The 13,806-nt window shown below is 40.1% G+C and overlaps 1 protein-coding gene across 1 annotated transcript in view; it reads right to left on the bottom strand.

The window, feature by feature from the left end:
• Positions 1–6,037: 6,037 nt before the first annotated feature.
• Positions 6,038–13,806, bottom strand: part of nf2b (NF2, moesin-ezrin-radixin like (MERLIN) tumor suppressor b) — a 65,249-nt gene continuing 57,480 nt past the window's right edge. The window contains exon 17 of the mRNA XM_059655456.1: positions 6,038–7,483. Coding sequence (XP_059511439.1) covers positions 7,427–7,483 — 57 coding nt within the window. The 3' untranslated portion in view covers positions 6,038–7,426. The remainder of the gene's footprint in view (positions 7,484–13,806) is intronic.

The following is a 13,806-nucleotide window of genomic DNA, read 5'->3' as shown; positions in this document are numbered from 1 at the left end:
CTTACTGTAGATGTGATCTCTCCTTCCTGTGTGCAACTTACTGATCTGACCTTATAATGAAGGGAATATTGATGAAGCAGCCGAAGATGGTAGGGCCTAGGCCTGTACCATTTGTATATGCATCTTTTCAAATGCCTTGCATTTCCACACAGGCTAATATCCATCACAATTTCCTGCTACATCTTGAAATTCTGTCTTTTTCTAAAACCAAACAATGTCATTCAAAACACTAAGTGAAACAGAATATAAGGGTGAGAGGATAATAATGACTCAGGCACCACTTTCTACTTTGGGCATTGTTTTGGATTTTTGCAAATGATGTCAGTTGAAAAAAAGCTCAGCTCGTGTCTAGAGGAAAAAGCCTTAAGCTTTAGAACATCAGAAAGAGTTCATAGATATGTCATGAATGACTATGCTTTCAAAGGTCCTCCAGTGGCAATTACATATTTGGTCCCAGAACTTCAGATTAATAGCCATTTAAGCATTTAAAACCTCATTCTTTTGGCTTCTGTGAAGTAAGATTCATTTGCCAAATTTTAAAAAAATCTTTGAGGATTTTTCCTCCCCTTGGTGTGTGTTTGTGCATGTTAACTAATTCTGCCCCTTCATGTAATCAGCTTGTTTTGCAACATATGGTTTCAGTTTTCAAGAAACTTGAGTGATAGATCATCTTGTCCAGTTTACAATAGGGCTAGTTTATGCTTTATTAATATTAGAATAAAACAAAATGACTTCCAACCTACCATACAAATTAATAACACTAAATGTATTTTTTGCCATTGTGATACCAGGCATGGAGGCTGAATATCCCAAAGGCTTGGGAACTGTATCAAACGGCATATAGCTTCAGATGTTCACAACAAGTACCGAAATTACCCGACTGGCTTGTACTTTCAAAATGCAAAACACCACAGTCTCAACATTAAGTGCTATTTTGCAATTGGCAAAGTGACACATGCATGTATTGGAAGTGATATCTATTAATACACCAGACCCTGTTGTTTGCAGACTGAAAGAATATATACAGTCTGAATCTGTTTCAACTTAGAACTGTTGAATTGGCTGTCAACTTTTTTTTTCTCTCAGCAATCTTTACATAGCTGGCCTAAAATTTTAACAAAGCTTGGCAGTTAATGATCAATTATCACTAATTGGTACATGTTCCATGGCACTACTATCACTAGTTCCAATCCACTTGCCAACCAATTGGTGCTGTTTGCACCTAGAATAGTGGTTTTCTCGCAAATCTTCCTGGCATACAAGATTTAAAAAGACTTCAACAGAATATATTTTCTTCCAGCAATACTCAAATTCATGTGACCACAGTAGAGACATGAGAGAAACAGTTCACTCTTTCCATATAGTAACAATATGCCATTAGGGAAATTTTGTCTTCACTGCACTTCTGGCACATTTGCAACTGCCTCTCAAAGCACACATTTCCTAAGTATGTGAATTCTCAATAATGCACAGATTTTGAAACCATAGGGGATGGACTGCCAGAAGTGCTGGGGCAGAATTGATGAGAAACATTTTAAAATATCATTTACAGGAAATGTAGAACGTATGTGTCACTCTACTGTAACAGTCTCTTTGTTACTTTGCTGATTTAGAATATAGAACAGGCCCTTCAGCCTATGATGTTGTGCCGACCATTAAAAAATCTTGATTTAGTGAATCAACGGTTCTAACGATCATGTGCTTTACACTGTATGTTAAAATACCAACATAACATTTTTTTGTTTTTTAACTTACAACAGAATCATAGCAGTGGGAAAAGGTACAGTGGCATGAAAGGGTACATGGGGAAGGTGAGGAGAAAGGACAACAGAATATCAGAGGGGCACTGAATGGCTAAAAACTTTAACACAAACAAAATTTAATGGATAGTATGACAGAAGTGCTTTTATCTGCCATTCTGTGTGAAAAAAGTGAGGCCTGCCAAAAATATCCAGAATACATAGAACTCAGAGGTAGGAAATCCAACATTTGGGCTGGCATGTAAATCAAGAGATGCCACTCAATAGTGTTATCCTCAGCTGGTGTCTCTGTTTACACGGGTTTCGGTTGAAGCATACTGGTTTCTTGCTCTCCCATCAATCAGTCTGTGCATTGGAGGCAACCACCCATGTAGGTGTTTGGATGCACATCACAAATGAAAAACCAGGAGAAGCCAGGAACTCTGCCAAGGACATAAAATACTGAGTTGTTGTCCAGTGAATAGCATTGAAAACTAATGCAGATAAAATTGGAGCAATACTTGACTTAAATCCTATTTTGCCAGTGATGTGATCAACTTCACTGCCAATATTGTGTTCATGTTTTCTTCACTTCTTTCTTAGTATCTCCTAACATGATTTGTCTTCCCTCTCCATGCTGCCTTGAAATCCTGCCAAACTAATGAATTACTGGCCTGTGCATGATTGGAATTAGACTGTTGTTAGCATTTAAATTGCAAGTAAAACAACAATACATACTCAGTGGTCTGGATCATTTCATTTTTGTTACAAAGAGGCTATAGATATTCTGAGTGACAGAAGTAAAAGAGCTAGATCTCTTGAGGTGTAATGCAGAAGTTTTCAAGCCATGATTCTGGAATCCACTGTGGTTTCATGGAGAATAGTTCTCACCAACCTATCCATTTTGACTAATAGGAATTCCTAAATTAATAAGAGAAAATGAAAGAGGCAAAAAAAAATTAACAAGTCACTACTTTTCATTCCAGAAGATGAGGAATACACTGTAAAGATATTTATTATGTAATCTAATAACAAATAAGTTTATTCAGAGCAATAATTGTGCTGGAATATACAAATGATTAAATTTACAGCATAGCTCCCCTATCTCCTGATACAGGTGTTTAGGAAGTTTGCATACGTTCTCACACTAACAAACACAACGTATTAAAATGCAGTTGCTACTGCTTACAAAGAAATGGAAATGCAAATTAAATAAGTGTATGAATCCTGATACTCCCAAGACTACAAGGGAGAAAAGACAGCAAATTAATCAAAATATAAAGTTGATTTTAACAATAAAGCAAGTGTAAATCTGACTACAAAGTAAAAACCAATTGACAAACAAATGTCTTTAACATTAAAATGTTATAAAGCGCTTCACAAAACGCAAGGATAAAAGTAATTTATTTATAGGTGTGGCATTGTGACCAATAAAATATACCTAATAAATGATCACCTGTCAATTCAATGGCTTTCAACATTTTCTTCAAGTAATCTCAAATGCAGCGACCATCCGATAATGAATATATTAGTGTGATGATAATTAAAGCAGTATCAAAAAATATGATACAAGTTAAATTCATATTTAGGACAGGGCTTTGTAGACATCAGTGGTTCATTCATCAAAAGACTAATAAAAAATGAGGAATTAGTGTTTGATTTTATGTTTGAATAGTTCAGTTTTTCTCCCCTACTTTCTAAGATCACACTTCTGACTTTGTCTTCTCAGGCGAACTGCTCATTCAGATTGCCAGCACAGACTTGACAGGGCAAATAACCTCGCTTTGGGCTGTAACCAATGATTCCAAGTACAATGCAGAAAGAACAGGCTAGTCATATGAACAGGAGTGCAATTGATAATCATGAGATACATGGTAAAGATGCTGTAATCCACACAAAAAAAAACAATGCACTTTATAATTTTGGCACATCTATTGGCATTGAGAATGCCTTTCTGGAATCCTTGGCATGTTCAATAGCAATCCATTAGATTCCCAACACTGGCATACTGGACAATCCCATTACCTATATAATTTCATTTTCCCACAACCAGTTTGTCTTGCAATTCCCATCGCAGTCCTCCAGTACTTCATTTATTCTATAAATGCCAGTGGCAGATTTCAGGAAGCTAAAGTTGCTTGAAACAACACAACAGAAGGTAACCTAGTGCAGACATTTGAATCCCCTTCACTTTGTTAGTCATCAAAAAATGAGCAACAGTGAAGACAATGCATGGAAATACTGAACAGAACTCCTCACTGTTTTAAAAAAAATCTAGTAAGGACCAACAAGCTCGTGTTTGCTATGGCCAAATATGAATATGATTGATATAAATCCACTTGAAACCTTTTGTTAAAATTTTAGTTTCAAAATGTCTTTTTTGTATCGCATTAACAAATAAAAAAAACTTTAGCTTTGAATAGGCTGTGGTTTCTAATTGAAAAAGTGTTTGAAAACAACAGCTGTCCACCCATTAGCCCCATAATTACATTAAATACAAATTACATTCAGTTAACAGGGAAATTGATCAGTTTTTATTAACTGTGAACCTTGAAATTAAATTGTAGGTAATAACAATTCTGTAATCATCAGCCCAGATGTCTCATATAAAATTTAGTCAATTGTATTTAGTATTTCACTGCAGCATGTAAGGAATTAAATTTAATCAAAATAGTTTGGGTATTTGTACAATTGTTATTGGGAGCAGTTGTTCCATGGTAAGGGAACTATAGACATGTGGAGACTGTTTAAGGAACAGTTGTTGGGAGTGATGAGTAAATATGTCCCTCTGAGACAGGCAAGAAGGGGTAAGATTAAGGAACCTTGGATGACGAGAGCGGTGGAGCTTCTAGTGAAAAGGAAGAAGGTAGCTTACATAAGGTGGAGGAAGCTAGGGTCAAGTTCAGCTAGAGAGGATTACATGCAGGCAAGGAAGGAGCTCAAAAATGGTCTGAGGAGAGCCAGGAGGGGGCACGAGAAAGGCTTGGCAGAAGGAATCCGGGAAAACACAAAGGCATTTTACACTTATGTGAGGAATAAGAGAATGATCAAAGAAAGAGTAGGGCCGATCAGGGATAGCATAGGGAACTTGTGTGTGGAGCCTGAGGAGGTAGGGGAAGCCCTAAATGAGTTTTTTGCTTCTGTCTTTACGAAAGAAACGAACTTTGTAGTGAATGAAACCTTTGAAGAGCAGGTGTGCATGCTGGAATGGATAGAGATAGAGGAAGCTGATGAGCTGAAAATTTTGTCAAACACTAAGATTGACAAGTCGCCAGGCCCGGACCAGATTTGTCCTCGGCTGCTTTGGGAAGCGAGAAATGCAATTGCTTCGCCACTTGCGAAGATCTTTGCATCCTCGCTCTCCACTGGAGTCGTACCCGAGGACTGGAGAGAGGCAAATGTAATTCCTCTCTTCAAGAAAGGAAATAGGGAAATCCCCGGCAATTATAGACCGGTAAGTCTCACGTCTGTCGTCTGCAAGGTGTTAGAAAGGACTCTGAGGGATAAGATTTATGACCATCTGGAAGAGCATGGCTTGATCAAATACAGTCAACACGGCTTTGTGAGGGGTAGGTCATGCCTTACAAACCTTATCGAGTTTTTTGAGGATGTGACTAGAAAAGTTGATGAGGGTCGAGCTGTGGATGTGGTGTATATGGACTTCAGTAAGGCATTTGATAAGGTTCCCCATGGTAGGCTCATTCAGAAGGTCAGGAGGAATGGGATTCAGGGGAACTTAGCTGCTTGGATACAGAATTGGCTGGCCAACAGAAGACAGCGAGTGGTAGTAGAAGGAAAATATTCTGCCTGGAAGTCAGTGGTGAGTGGAGTTCCACAGGGCTCTGTCCTTGGGCCTCTACTGTTTGTAATTTTTATTAATGACTTGGACGAGGGGATTGAAGGATGGGTCAGCAAGTTTGCAGACGACACAAAGGTCGGAGGTGTCGTTGACAGTGTAGAGGGCTGTTGTAGGCTGCAGCGGGACATTGACAGGATGCAGAGATGGGCTGAGAGGTGGCAGATGGAGTTCAACCTGGATAAATGCGAGGTGATGCATTTTGGAAGGTCGAATTTGAAAGCTGAGTACAGGATTAAGGATAGGATTCTTGGCAGCGTGGAGGAACAGAGGGATCTTGGTGTGCAGATACATAGATCCCTTAAAATGGCCACCCAAGTGGACAGGGTTGTTAAGAAAGCATATGGTGTTTTGGCTTTCATTAACAGGGGGATTGAGTTTAAGAGTCGTGAGATCTTGTTGCAGCTCTATAAAACTTTGGTTAGACCGCACTTGGAATACTGCGTCCAGTTCTGGTCGCCGTATTATAGGAAAGATGTGGATGCTTTGGAGAGGGTTCAGAGGAGGTTTACCAGGATGCTGCCTGGACTGGAGGGCTTATCTTATGAAGAGAGGTTGACTGAGCTCGGTCTCTTTTCATTGGAGAAATGGAGGAGGAGAGGGGACCTAATTGAGGTATACAAGATAATGAGAGGCATAGATAGAGTTGATAGCCAGAGACTATTTCCCAGGGCAGAAATGGCTAGCACGAGGGGTCATAGTTTTAAGCTGGTTGGTGGAAAGTATCGAGGGGATGTCAGAGGCAGGTTCTTTACGCAGAGAGTTGTGAGAGCATGGAATGCGTTGCCAGCAGCAGTTGTGGAAGCAAGGTCATTGGGGTCATTTAAGAGACTGCTGGACATGTATATGGTCACAGAAATTTGAGGGTGCATACATGAGGATCAATGGTCGGCACAACATTGTGGGCTGAAGGGCCTGTTCTGTGCTGTACTGTTCTATGTTATTCTTTCATGGGATTTGGGGTCACTGGGAAGGCCAGATTTGTTGCCCAACCTGAACTGCCCTTGAACTGAAAGGTTTGCTTGGGTATTGCAAAGGGCATTTAAGAATCATCATTCCCGAGATCTGTTTTATAAACTGAGTTTAAATTCCACCAGATTCCAAGGTGAGATTTAAACACATCCTCAGAACATTAGCCTGGGTCTATGAACTCTTCGTCTAGTGACAGTACAAAAATGCCATAATATCCTCCCTATCACAAGCACTAGAATTCCAACAGCTAATAGTCACTGAATTGAATGCAGCCAATAAATTGTTGTGATTATATACTTGCAACGACTGTATAAAACATTTATCCAGAAAAAATCTAAACATAAATAATAAAGAACAACCAAAGCATTGTGAAATAACCATAATAGTGTATAAACTGATGAACATCTTTGAAATAAAAAGCTGGACACTTAACAATTCAAACACAAAGTATGATATTGTGCAGTAACAAAAATAAAGATATGAAGAGCAATGAAAATAGTGATTAAAAGCTACTGACGTGCTTCGGTTGAGTAAACTATTTAATTAGTGAACCATTGACAGCATACAGTTGCTGCTTTTTAAAGTAAACAGCAAATGGGACTATGTTTAGTGTTAAAACTGGGAATTGTAAGCACAATTCCGATGTAGTTTTCTGAACGGCTAAAATATGTCTTTGTGTTCAAGTGGGTTGTATTTGCATATACTGAAGCAGTATCAATAACCCCGATAAAAGTAGCAGCTGAAATTCATTAAGAACACATTGCTAAATCCAGCCTTTTTATTGTGTGATGGCTCTGGAGTGCAGAAAGATCATTATCAAATTCCACTTCCCAGGCTGGACAGTCAAATATCAATAATATTATAGTTCTTCTAGAAAGGCCACTTGCGTCTTGGCAGTCACACTTTGCAGATTAAGCTGCAGAGTAAAAGCAAAGACAGAAAAAAAGTCATTCAAAAAGTAATTTTAAATTGTTTCATACACTTTCCAAATATGCAGGTAAACCCAAGTTTTATTCCAGCATTTATATATAGTAAATAAAAACCAGTTCTCAGGAAGAGTGACTCAACCCAAAACATTAACTCTGATTTCTCTGCACAGGTGCTGCCAGACCTGCTGAGCTTTTCCAGCAATTTTTTGTTTGTGCTTATGTATGCTATATGGCCATATATTTGCTACCCTGTATTTATGGCAAGCAACAAACTACAAGATGCCAACACAGGTTTAAATGAAAGAGTTTGCACTCGTACAGCACATTCTCATGATTTTTCAGACTCCCACACAACTATTGGATCACTTGTTGAAGTGCAATCACTATTATTTTGCAAGCAAACCTGTAGTCCATTTTTCACACAACATTCCCTCAAAAAGTATATTTTTTTCAACTATACTCATGTTTTAGTGGCAATTTATTGAAGGAAAAATGTTGAAACACTGGTAGAAAATTCTATATTCTCTTTAATAGTTGTATGGAATTTTCTCCATCCACCTGGACTAATGAATCTTCAAATTAACTTGGCATCCTAAAGACAGCAGTTTTGACCAAGCAGCACCCTGTCATGATGAACCTTGTAGAATCAGACTTTAAACTACAACCTTCTCATAAGATAATTTGTAAAATCAGGAGTAGACAATATGACTCTTAAGCCTTTTCATTCTGATCAGGTTTGATCTTGGGCTTCAACTCCACTTGTCTGCCTGCTCCCCATATCACTCAATTTCCTGAGTGAACAAAGGTCTGTCAATCCCGAACTTAAACATGTTCATTCAGTGGCACGAATATTACTACTGAACCAAACTAGAACATAAAAACCTTCAAGCTCAGAAATGCATTTAACACTAGCTATCCAACTTATAGCCATAAGGGGGCCACATTGTACCTTAGCTATATACCTGTGGGTAGCAGTATTGAAAGATTTTCTCCACTCCAATGAAACAAGACTCTTGCACATAGTCACAAGATGTACTAAGCACAAACACAAATAAGAATTTGAAACAACAGGTCTGAATAATATTTGGAAAATGAAACAGAATATATAAATACTACATACTAACTTTACACAAATTATTCTCACTTATAAGGACGGATATACACACATCAATCTGTGTACTGGCAAGTCCAAATGTTAATAACTTAAAACACTCATAATATTTATGTTGTGATCGCCACTTCCTCCAGCTTGCTGATGGTCCCATTGCCACTTCCTTAACTGACCTTCCATCATCACTTTGATTTTTCACTCCTGCCTTTCCTATCCCACCTTCACTCCTGAATTCTCATGAAGGTAAATGCCCTGGACAGGGGCTTGTGGGAGAAAGGAAATGTGCGTGTCTGTGCATGCATGTGTTTGTATCAGCACAATCAAGGAGAAAGACTGACAGCTGTGAAGGCTGAGAGGGGAGGCAGTGAGCATGAGGGTTGAGGTGAAAGAGGAGAGCTGGTTCATGAGGTGGAGTTGGTGAGGGTTGAAGGGGATGACACGAAGGTCAAGGGGATGAGGTGAGCGTCAAAGGGGGATAAGGTGAAGATTGAGGGGGAGGGAGGTGAGTGCCAAGGGCAGCGAGGTGGAAATGAGGCGAGGGTTGAGGTGGCAAAGGCATTGAGGGGGATGAGCTGAGATTCAAGGGGGTGGTGTGCAGGAGGTCTGGGTTCTGCTTGCAAGGTGAATGATCACCTGGAGGTTAGGGTGGGACGTGGTGGTGAGGAGGAGGTCTGGGCGCTGTTTGCTGGATGAATGATCAGCTGGAGGTTTGACTGGGAGGTAGTGATGAGCAGCAGCTTGTGCAGAATAACCTGTAAAATGTAAATGGAGGCAGTGCCATTAAACTAACATCCCTAATTTACAAACCACCCTAAAACAAAAGCATATGATAAGAAAAGAAAAACAAAAGAAGTAAGGATGCTGGAAATGTGAAACAAAAACAGAGACTGCTGGGAAAATCTCAGTAGGTCTAGCATTATCTGTGAAGAGAATCAGAGTTAATGTTTCAGGTCCAGTGACCCTTCTTCAAAATTCTGACTTCTTTCCACAAGGCACAGTGGTTAGCACTGCTGCCTCACAGTAGCCAGGTTCAATCCCACTGTCGGCGACTGTCTGTGTGGAGTTTGCACATTCTCCCCACGTCTGCGTGAGTTTCCTCCGGGTGTTCTGGTTTCCTCTCAAGAGTCCAAAGATGTGCAGGTGAGGTGGATTGGCCATGCCAAATTTTCCTGTACTGTCCAGGGATGTGGAGGTTAGATGTGTTAGCCAAGGGAAATATGGGATAGGGGAATGGGTCTGTCTGTGATCCTCTTTGGAGGGTCGGTGTGGACTTATTGGTCTGAATTACCTGTTTCTACACTGTAGGGATTCTATGCATGAATTTCTGAATTGCTGCCAGACCTACTCAGATTTTACAGCAATTTATATTTTTGTTTCACACTATAAGAATATGCTTTCAACGGGGGCATCTGCAACCATCTATGAAATCTCACAGGCCACTTAAAACCCTTAAGCAGGTTTTCATTTGGGCTGTTCTGATACAAGCACAAGTGGTACACATCTCTCCACTCTACCCATATGCTGCATCATTTACCCCAAAACTCTCCTCAAAATCTCTGATTGTTCCAATGCACTCCTCTCATCCTTGAGAAACTTAAACTCATCCCAAACTTTGTTGCCTGCATCCTAACTTCATCACTCTTGCGCAACTGATTTACACTAACTCCTGGTTGATCAATGTCTTGATTTTAAAAACTCATTTTATTTTAAATCCCTCCATGGCACTGCCATTCCATAAATGAGTAAACCATACAATCCCTGCAACCAGAGATGTGTGCCTCCTGCAATTCATAATCATCCCCAACTTTAACTGTTTCTTCCCATTGATTGGTTATGTTTAGTTGCCAGGGATGTGAACACTGCAATACCTGCCTCGAACTCTCCAACTCTCTTTTCATTATTAGGAAATCCCTTAAAATCTGTTTCTTTGACTATCTGTCAATATATGAACCAGTGTTGAGTTTTCTGATACAGTGAAGCACTCTAGGTTCTTCACTAAATCAAAGATACCATATACCATGGAATGGCTCAGTGGTTAGTACTGCTGTCTCACAGCACCAGAGACCCAGGTTCAATTCCAGCTCCAGGTGACCCATCTGTGTGGGGTTTTAGCATTTTCTTTGTGTCTGTGTAGGTTTCCTCCCACAGTCCAAAGATGTGCAGATTAGATGGACTATGTTAAATTGCCCATAGTATCCAGAGATGTGCAGACCAGATTGGTTAGCCATGGGAAATGCAGGGTTACAGGGATAGGATAAGGAGTCTCTACAGAGGGTTGGTGTGGACTCGATGGGATAAAAGGCCCGCTTCCACACTGTACGGATTCTACGGATGTAAATGCACATTCTTGTTTTGTTGTACTTTCCCCTTTCTACCAAAGGTGGCAGTGCAGCATATACTACTTCCACATAAAACAGATGTCCACCTGCGCATCTGCTAATGTGGTATACTGTATCCGCTGTTCCCGATGTGGCCTCCTCTACATCGGGTAAACCAAGCGGAGGCGTGGGGACCGCTTTGTGGAACATCTACGTTCAATTCGCAACAAACAACTGCACCTCCCAGTCACAAACCATTTCAACTCCCCCTCCCCCTCCCCATCCTTAGACGACATGTTTGTTCTGGACCTCCTGCAGTGCCACAACAATGTCACCCGAAGGATGCAGGAACAGCAACTCATATTTCGCTTGTGAACCCTGAAGCCCAATGGTATCAATGTGGACTTCAAAATCTCCCCTCCCCCAACCGCATCCCAAAACCAGCCCAACTTGTCTCTGCCTTCCTAACCTGTCCTTCCTCCCACCTATCCCCTCCTCCCACCTCAAGCACCACCCCATCTCCTACTTACCAGCCTCATGCCACCCCCTTGACCTGACCTATCCCCCACTAACTCCCCACCTACACTCTCCTTTACTAGCTCCACCCCGCCTCTTCGACCTGTCTGTCTCCTCTCCACCCATCTTCTCTATCCATATTCTAACTGCCTCCCCCCTCTCCCTATTTATTCAAGATTCCCCTTCCCCTCCCCCATTTCTGAAGAAGGGTCTAGACCCGAAACGTCAGCTTTTCTGCTCCTCTGATGCTGCTTGGCCTGCTGTATTCATCCATCTCTACACCATGTTATCTGTAATTCCAAATATGATCTCTTAACACAACTATCTCTTAGATAAAGAAGCAATCAAAGAAGTTGACTGCCCAGTGAGAAGCAGTCACATTTTTTAGCTTCTTGATGATCCTTTCACAAGTATTTCATGTATAAGCTGTTTTCTTTGCGAATGTAAGTGAAAATTTGTTTTAGGGAGTTTAGTCCATAAGCCATCAATCCTGGTAAACAGTGAAATCTCCTTTTCATTACTGCTGTGATCAATTCCTAGTGGACACTGGCTCAAATTGCATTATCGCCCTCTGACACTGGCCACTGCTACACATTTCCTTCTGGATCCTTTTTAAAGGCCCCTTTGCAGGGCAAAAATCTGCACTTTTGAAAAATCATACTTGCATATGCAGTTTCTGATCCAGTCCTAACTCCTCTAGAAATAACAGATGTCAAAGGGTGTTAAAAGGCTACCAAGAAATCCCATTTAGCCAAACTCAAAAACCATATCTCAGCAAACAAATGGCCAATGGATGCAGCACGAAAAGTTGAATAGATCCTGTCAGAAACCCTAGGACAAACAATGAAGTTTCTGGGTCCTCATGAAACTTCGCAGGATCCTCTTTAAGGAAAAGAAGCAAACATGATTGAATAGGCAACCATTCTGTTTTACACAGCCCACATTATGGGAAATGATACCTAACATTTATTCTGAGGCTTCAACGAACATATTACAAGCTCTCAGTGTCAAGGCATACGGCCAGGAGATGAACTGAATACAAAGGCTAATGCAGAAGGAATCAACAAAACCTAAGGTAGTGAGGTATAAACAGTGAAAATAACAATGGACAAAGAACAGAAACATTGTACAAACTCACAAAAGAAAATTACGATTTACAAGATGACCTGATGGGCTAACATGTTTTGGCTTAATTAAAAATAACTAGAACCAGCTGACAGGTTATCATAAACTTAGCAAAGTGTTAGGACTATTGAAGTCAATACAAGAAAGAACAGCAGAAGTTGACAAAGTCTTGCTTTTGACTTCCATAAAGAGATTAGAACAACACACTTCAGACTCAACCCACATGAATCCTCATGAAATTCTTAATATCAGCAATCTCTTGGTCAATGTTATATGTTATGTATATAATCAGAATAAAAACTATAAGTCAGACTTCCCAATGTTTTACAATTCTCGGGTACGTTTCAAGGAGTCTGAATACAGATCATCCTGGAAAAACATGTCGTCTATTCAGCCTATTAGGGAATAAAAGCACATTAGACTTTGGGTTTCTCTTCAGTTGTTTGCACCAGATGAGCATCAGAGTTGATTGGCATCTCCACAGTTCCAAAATTATCTTTACTTTGTTGTACGATAACTGCAACATGCATCATTGATCACCTTTAATCTCCTGGATGCTTTAAACTTGTAATTCATAGGCTGATGTAGCTTTGTAACTTGAAATATAGTCCCTGACATACATCACAAATTATTAACCATGGTCAATGACTTTCACATTAACTTATTATGCACAGAACAATTATTTTATGAAAAGAGGCAGTGAAGGGAGAAAGGCAACCTGCATTTATGAGAAAAATTAATGCCTCTGCAGTATGAGTTAATGTGGTGTAAACTCCTTGGTACAAAGTTTTTAAACACACAAAGTACATTCAAACCGAATCCAAATTAATTTGGGATGGCAGCCGTACCTCTCATTTACTCCAGCTCAATTATTACTTGAAATCCAGACCTTGCTAGTGAAGTGGAGTGAAGCATTTAACATAGCAAAAAATTGCAAGGTAACGTTCTGAGAATGTTATCAGACAACATTGAGCAATACTAAGAGATAATCGAACAAAAGACCAAAAGCATGGTTAAAGACGTAGGTTTTAAGAAGTGATTTAAAGGAGTAAAAGACAGGCAAGTTTAGGGAGGGAATTCCACAGCTTTGGGCCTAATCTGCTAAAGGCACAGCTGCTAACAGCTGAAGAAAGGAAATGAGGCATGTACGCTTATCCCAACTGGAAAAGTGCATAGATTTGGGGTTGCAGAGCTAGAGTAAGTTACACAGCTAACAAGGGATGAGATGACAGAGATCTGA

The sequence above is a fragment of the Stegostoma tigrinum genome, chromosome 27 (assembly GCF_030684315.1).
Source record: "Stegostoma tigrinum isolate sSteTig4 chromosome 27, sSteTig4.hap1, whole genome shotgun sequence".
In the NCBI taxonomy this organism is placed as follows: domain Eukaryota; kingdom Metazoa; phylum Chordata; class Chondrichthyes; order Orectolobiformes; family Stegostomatidae; genus Stegostoma; species Stegostoma tigrinum.
The sequence above is the reverse complement of the archived record's forward strand: the minus strand, read 5'-3'. Positions and strand labels throughout refer to the sequence as shown.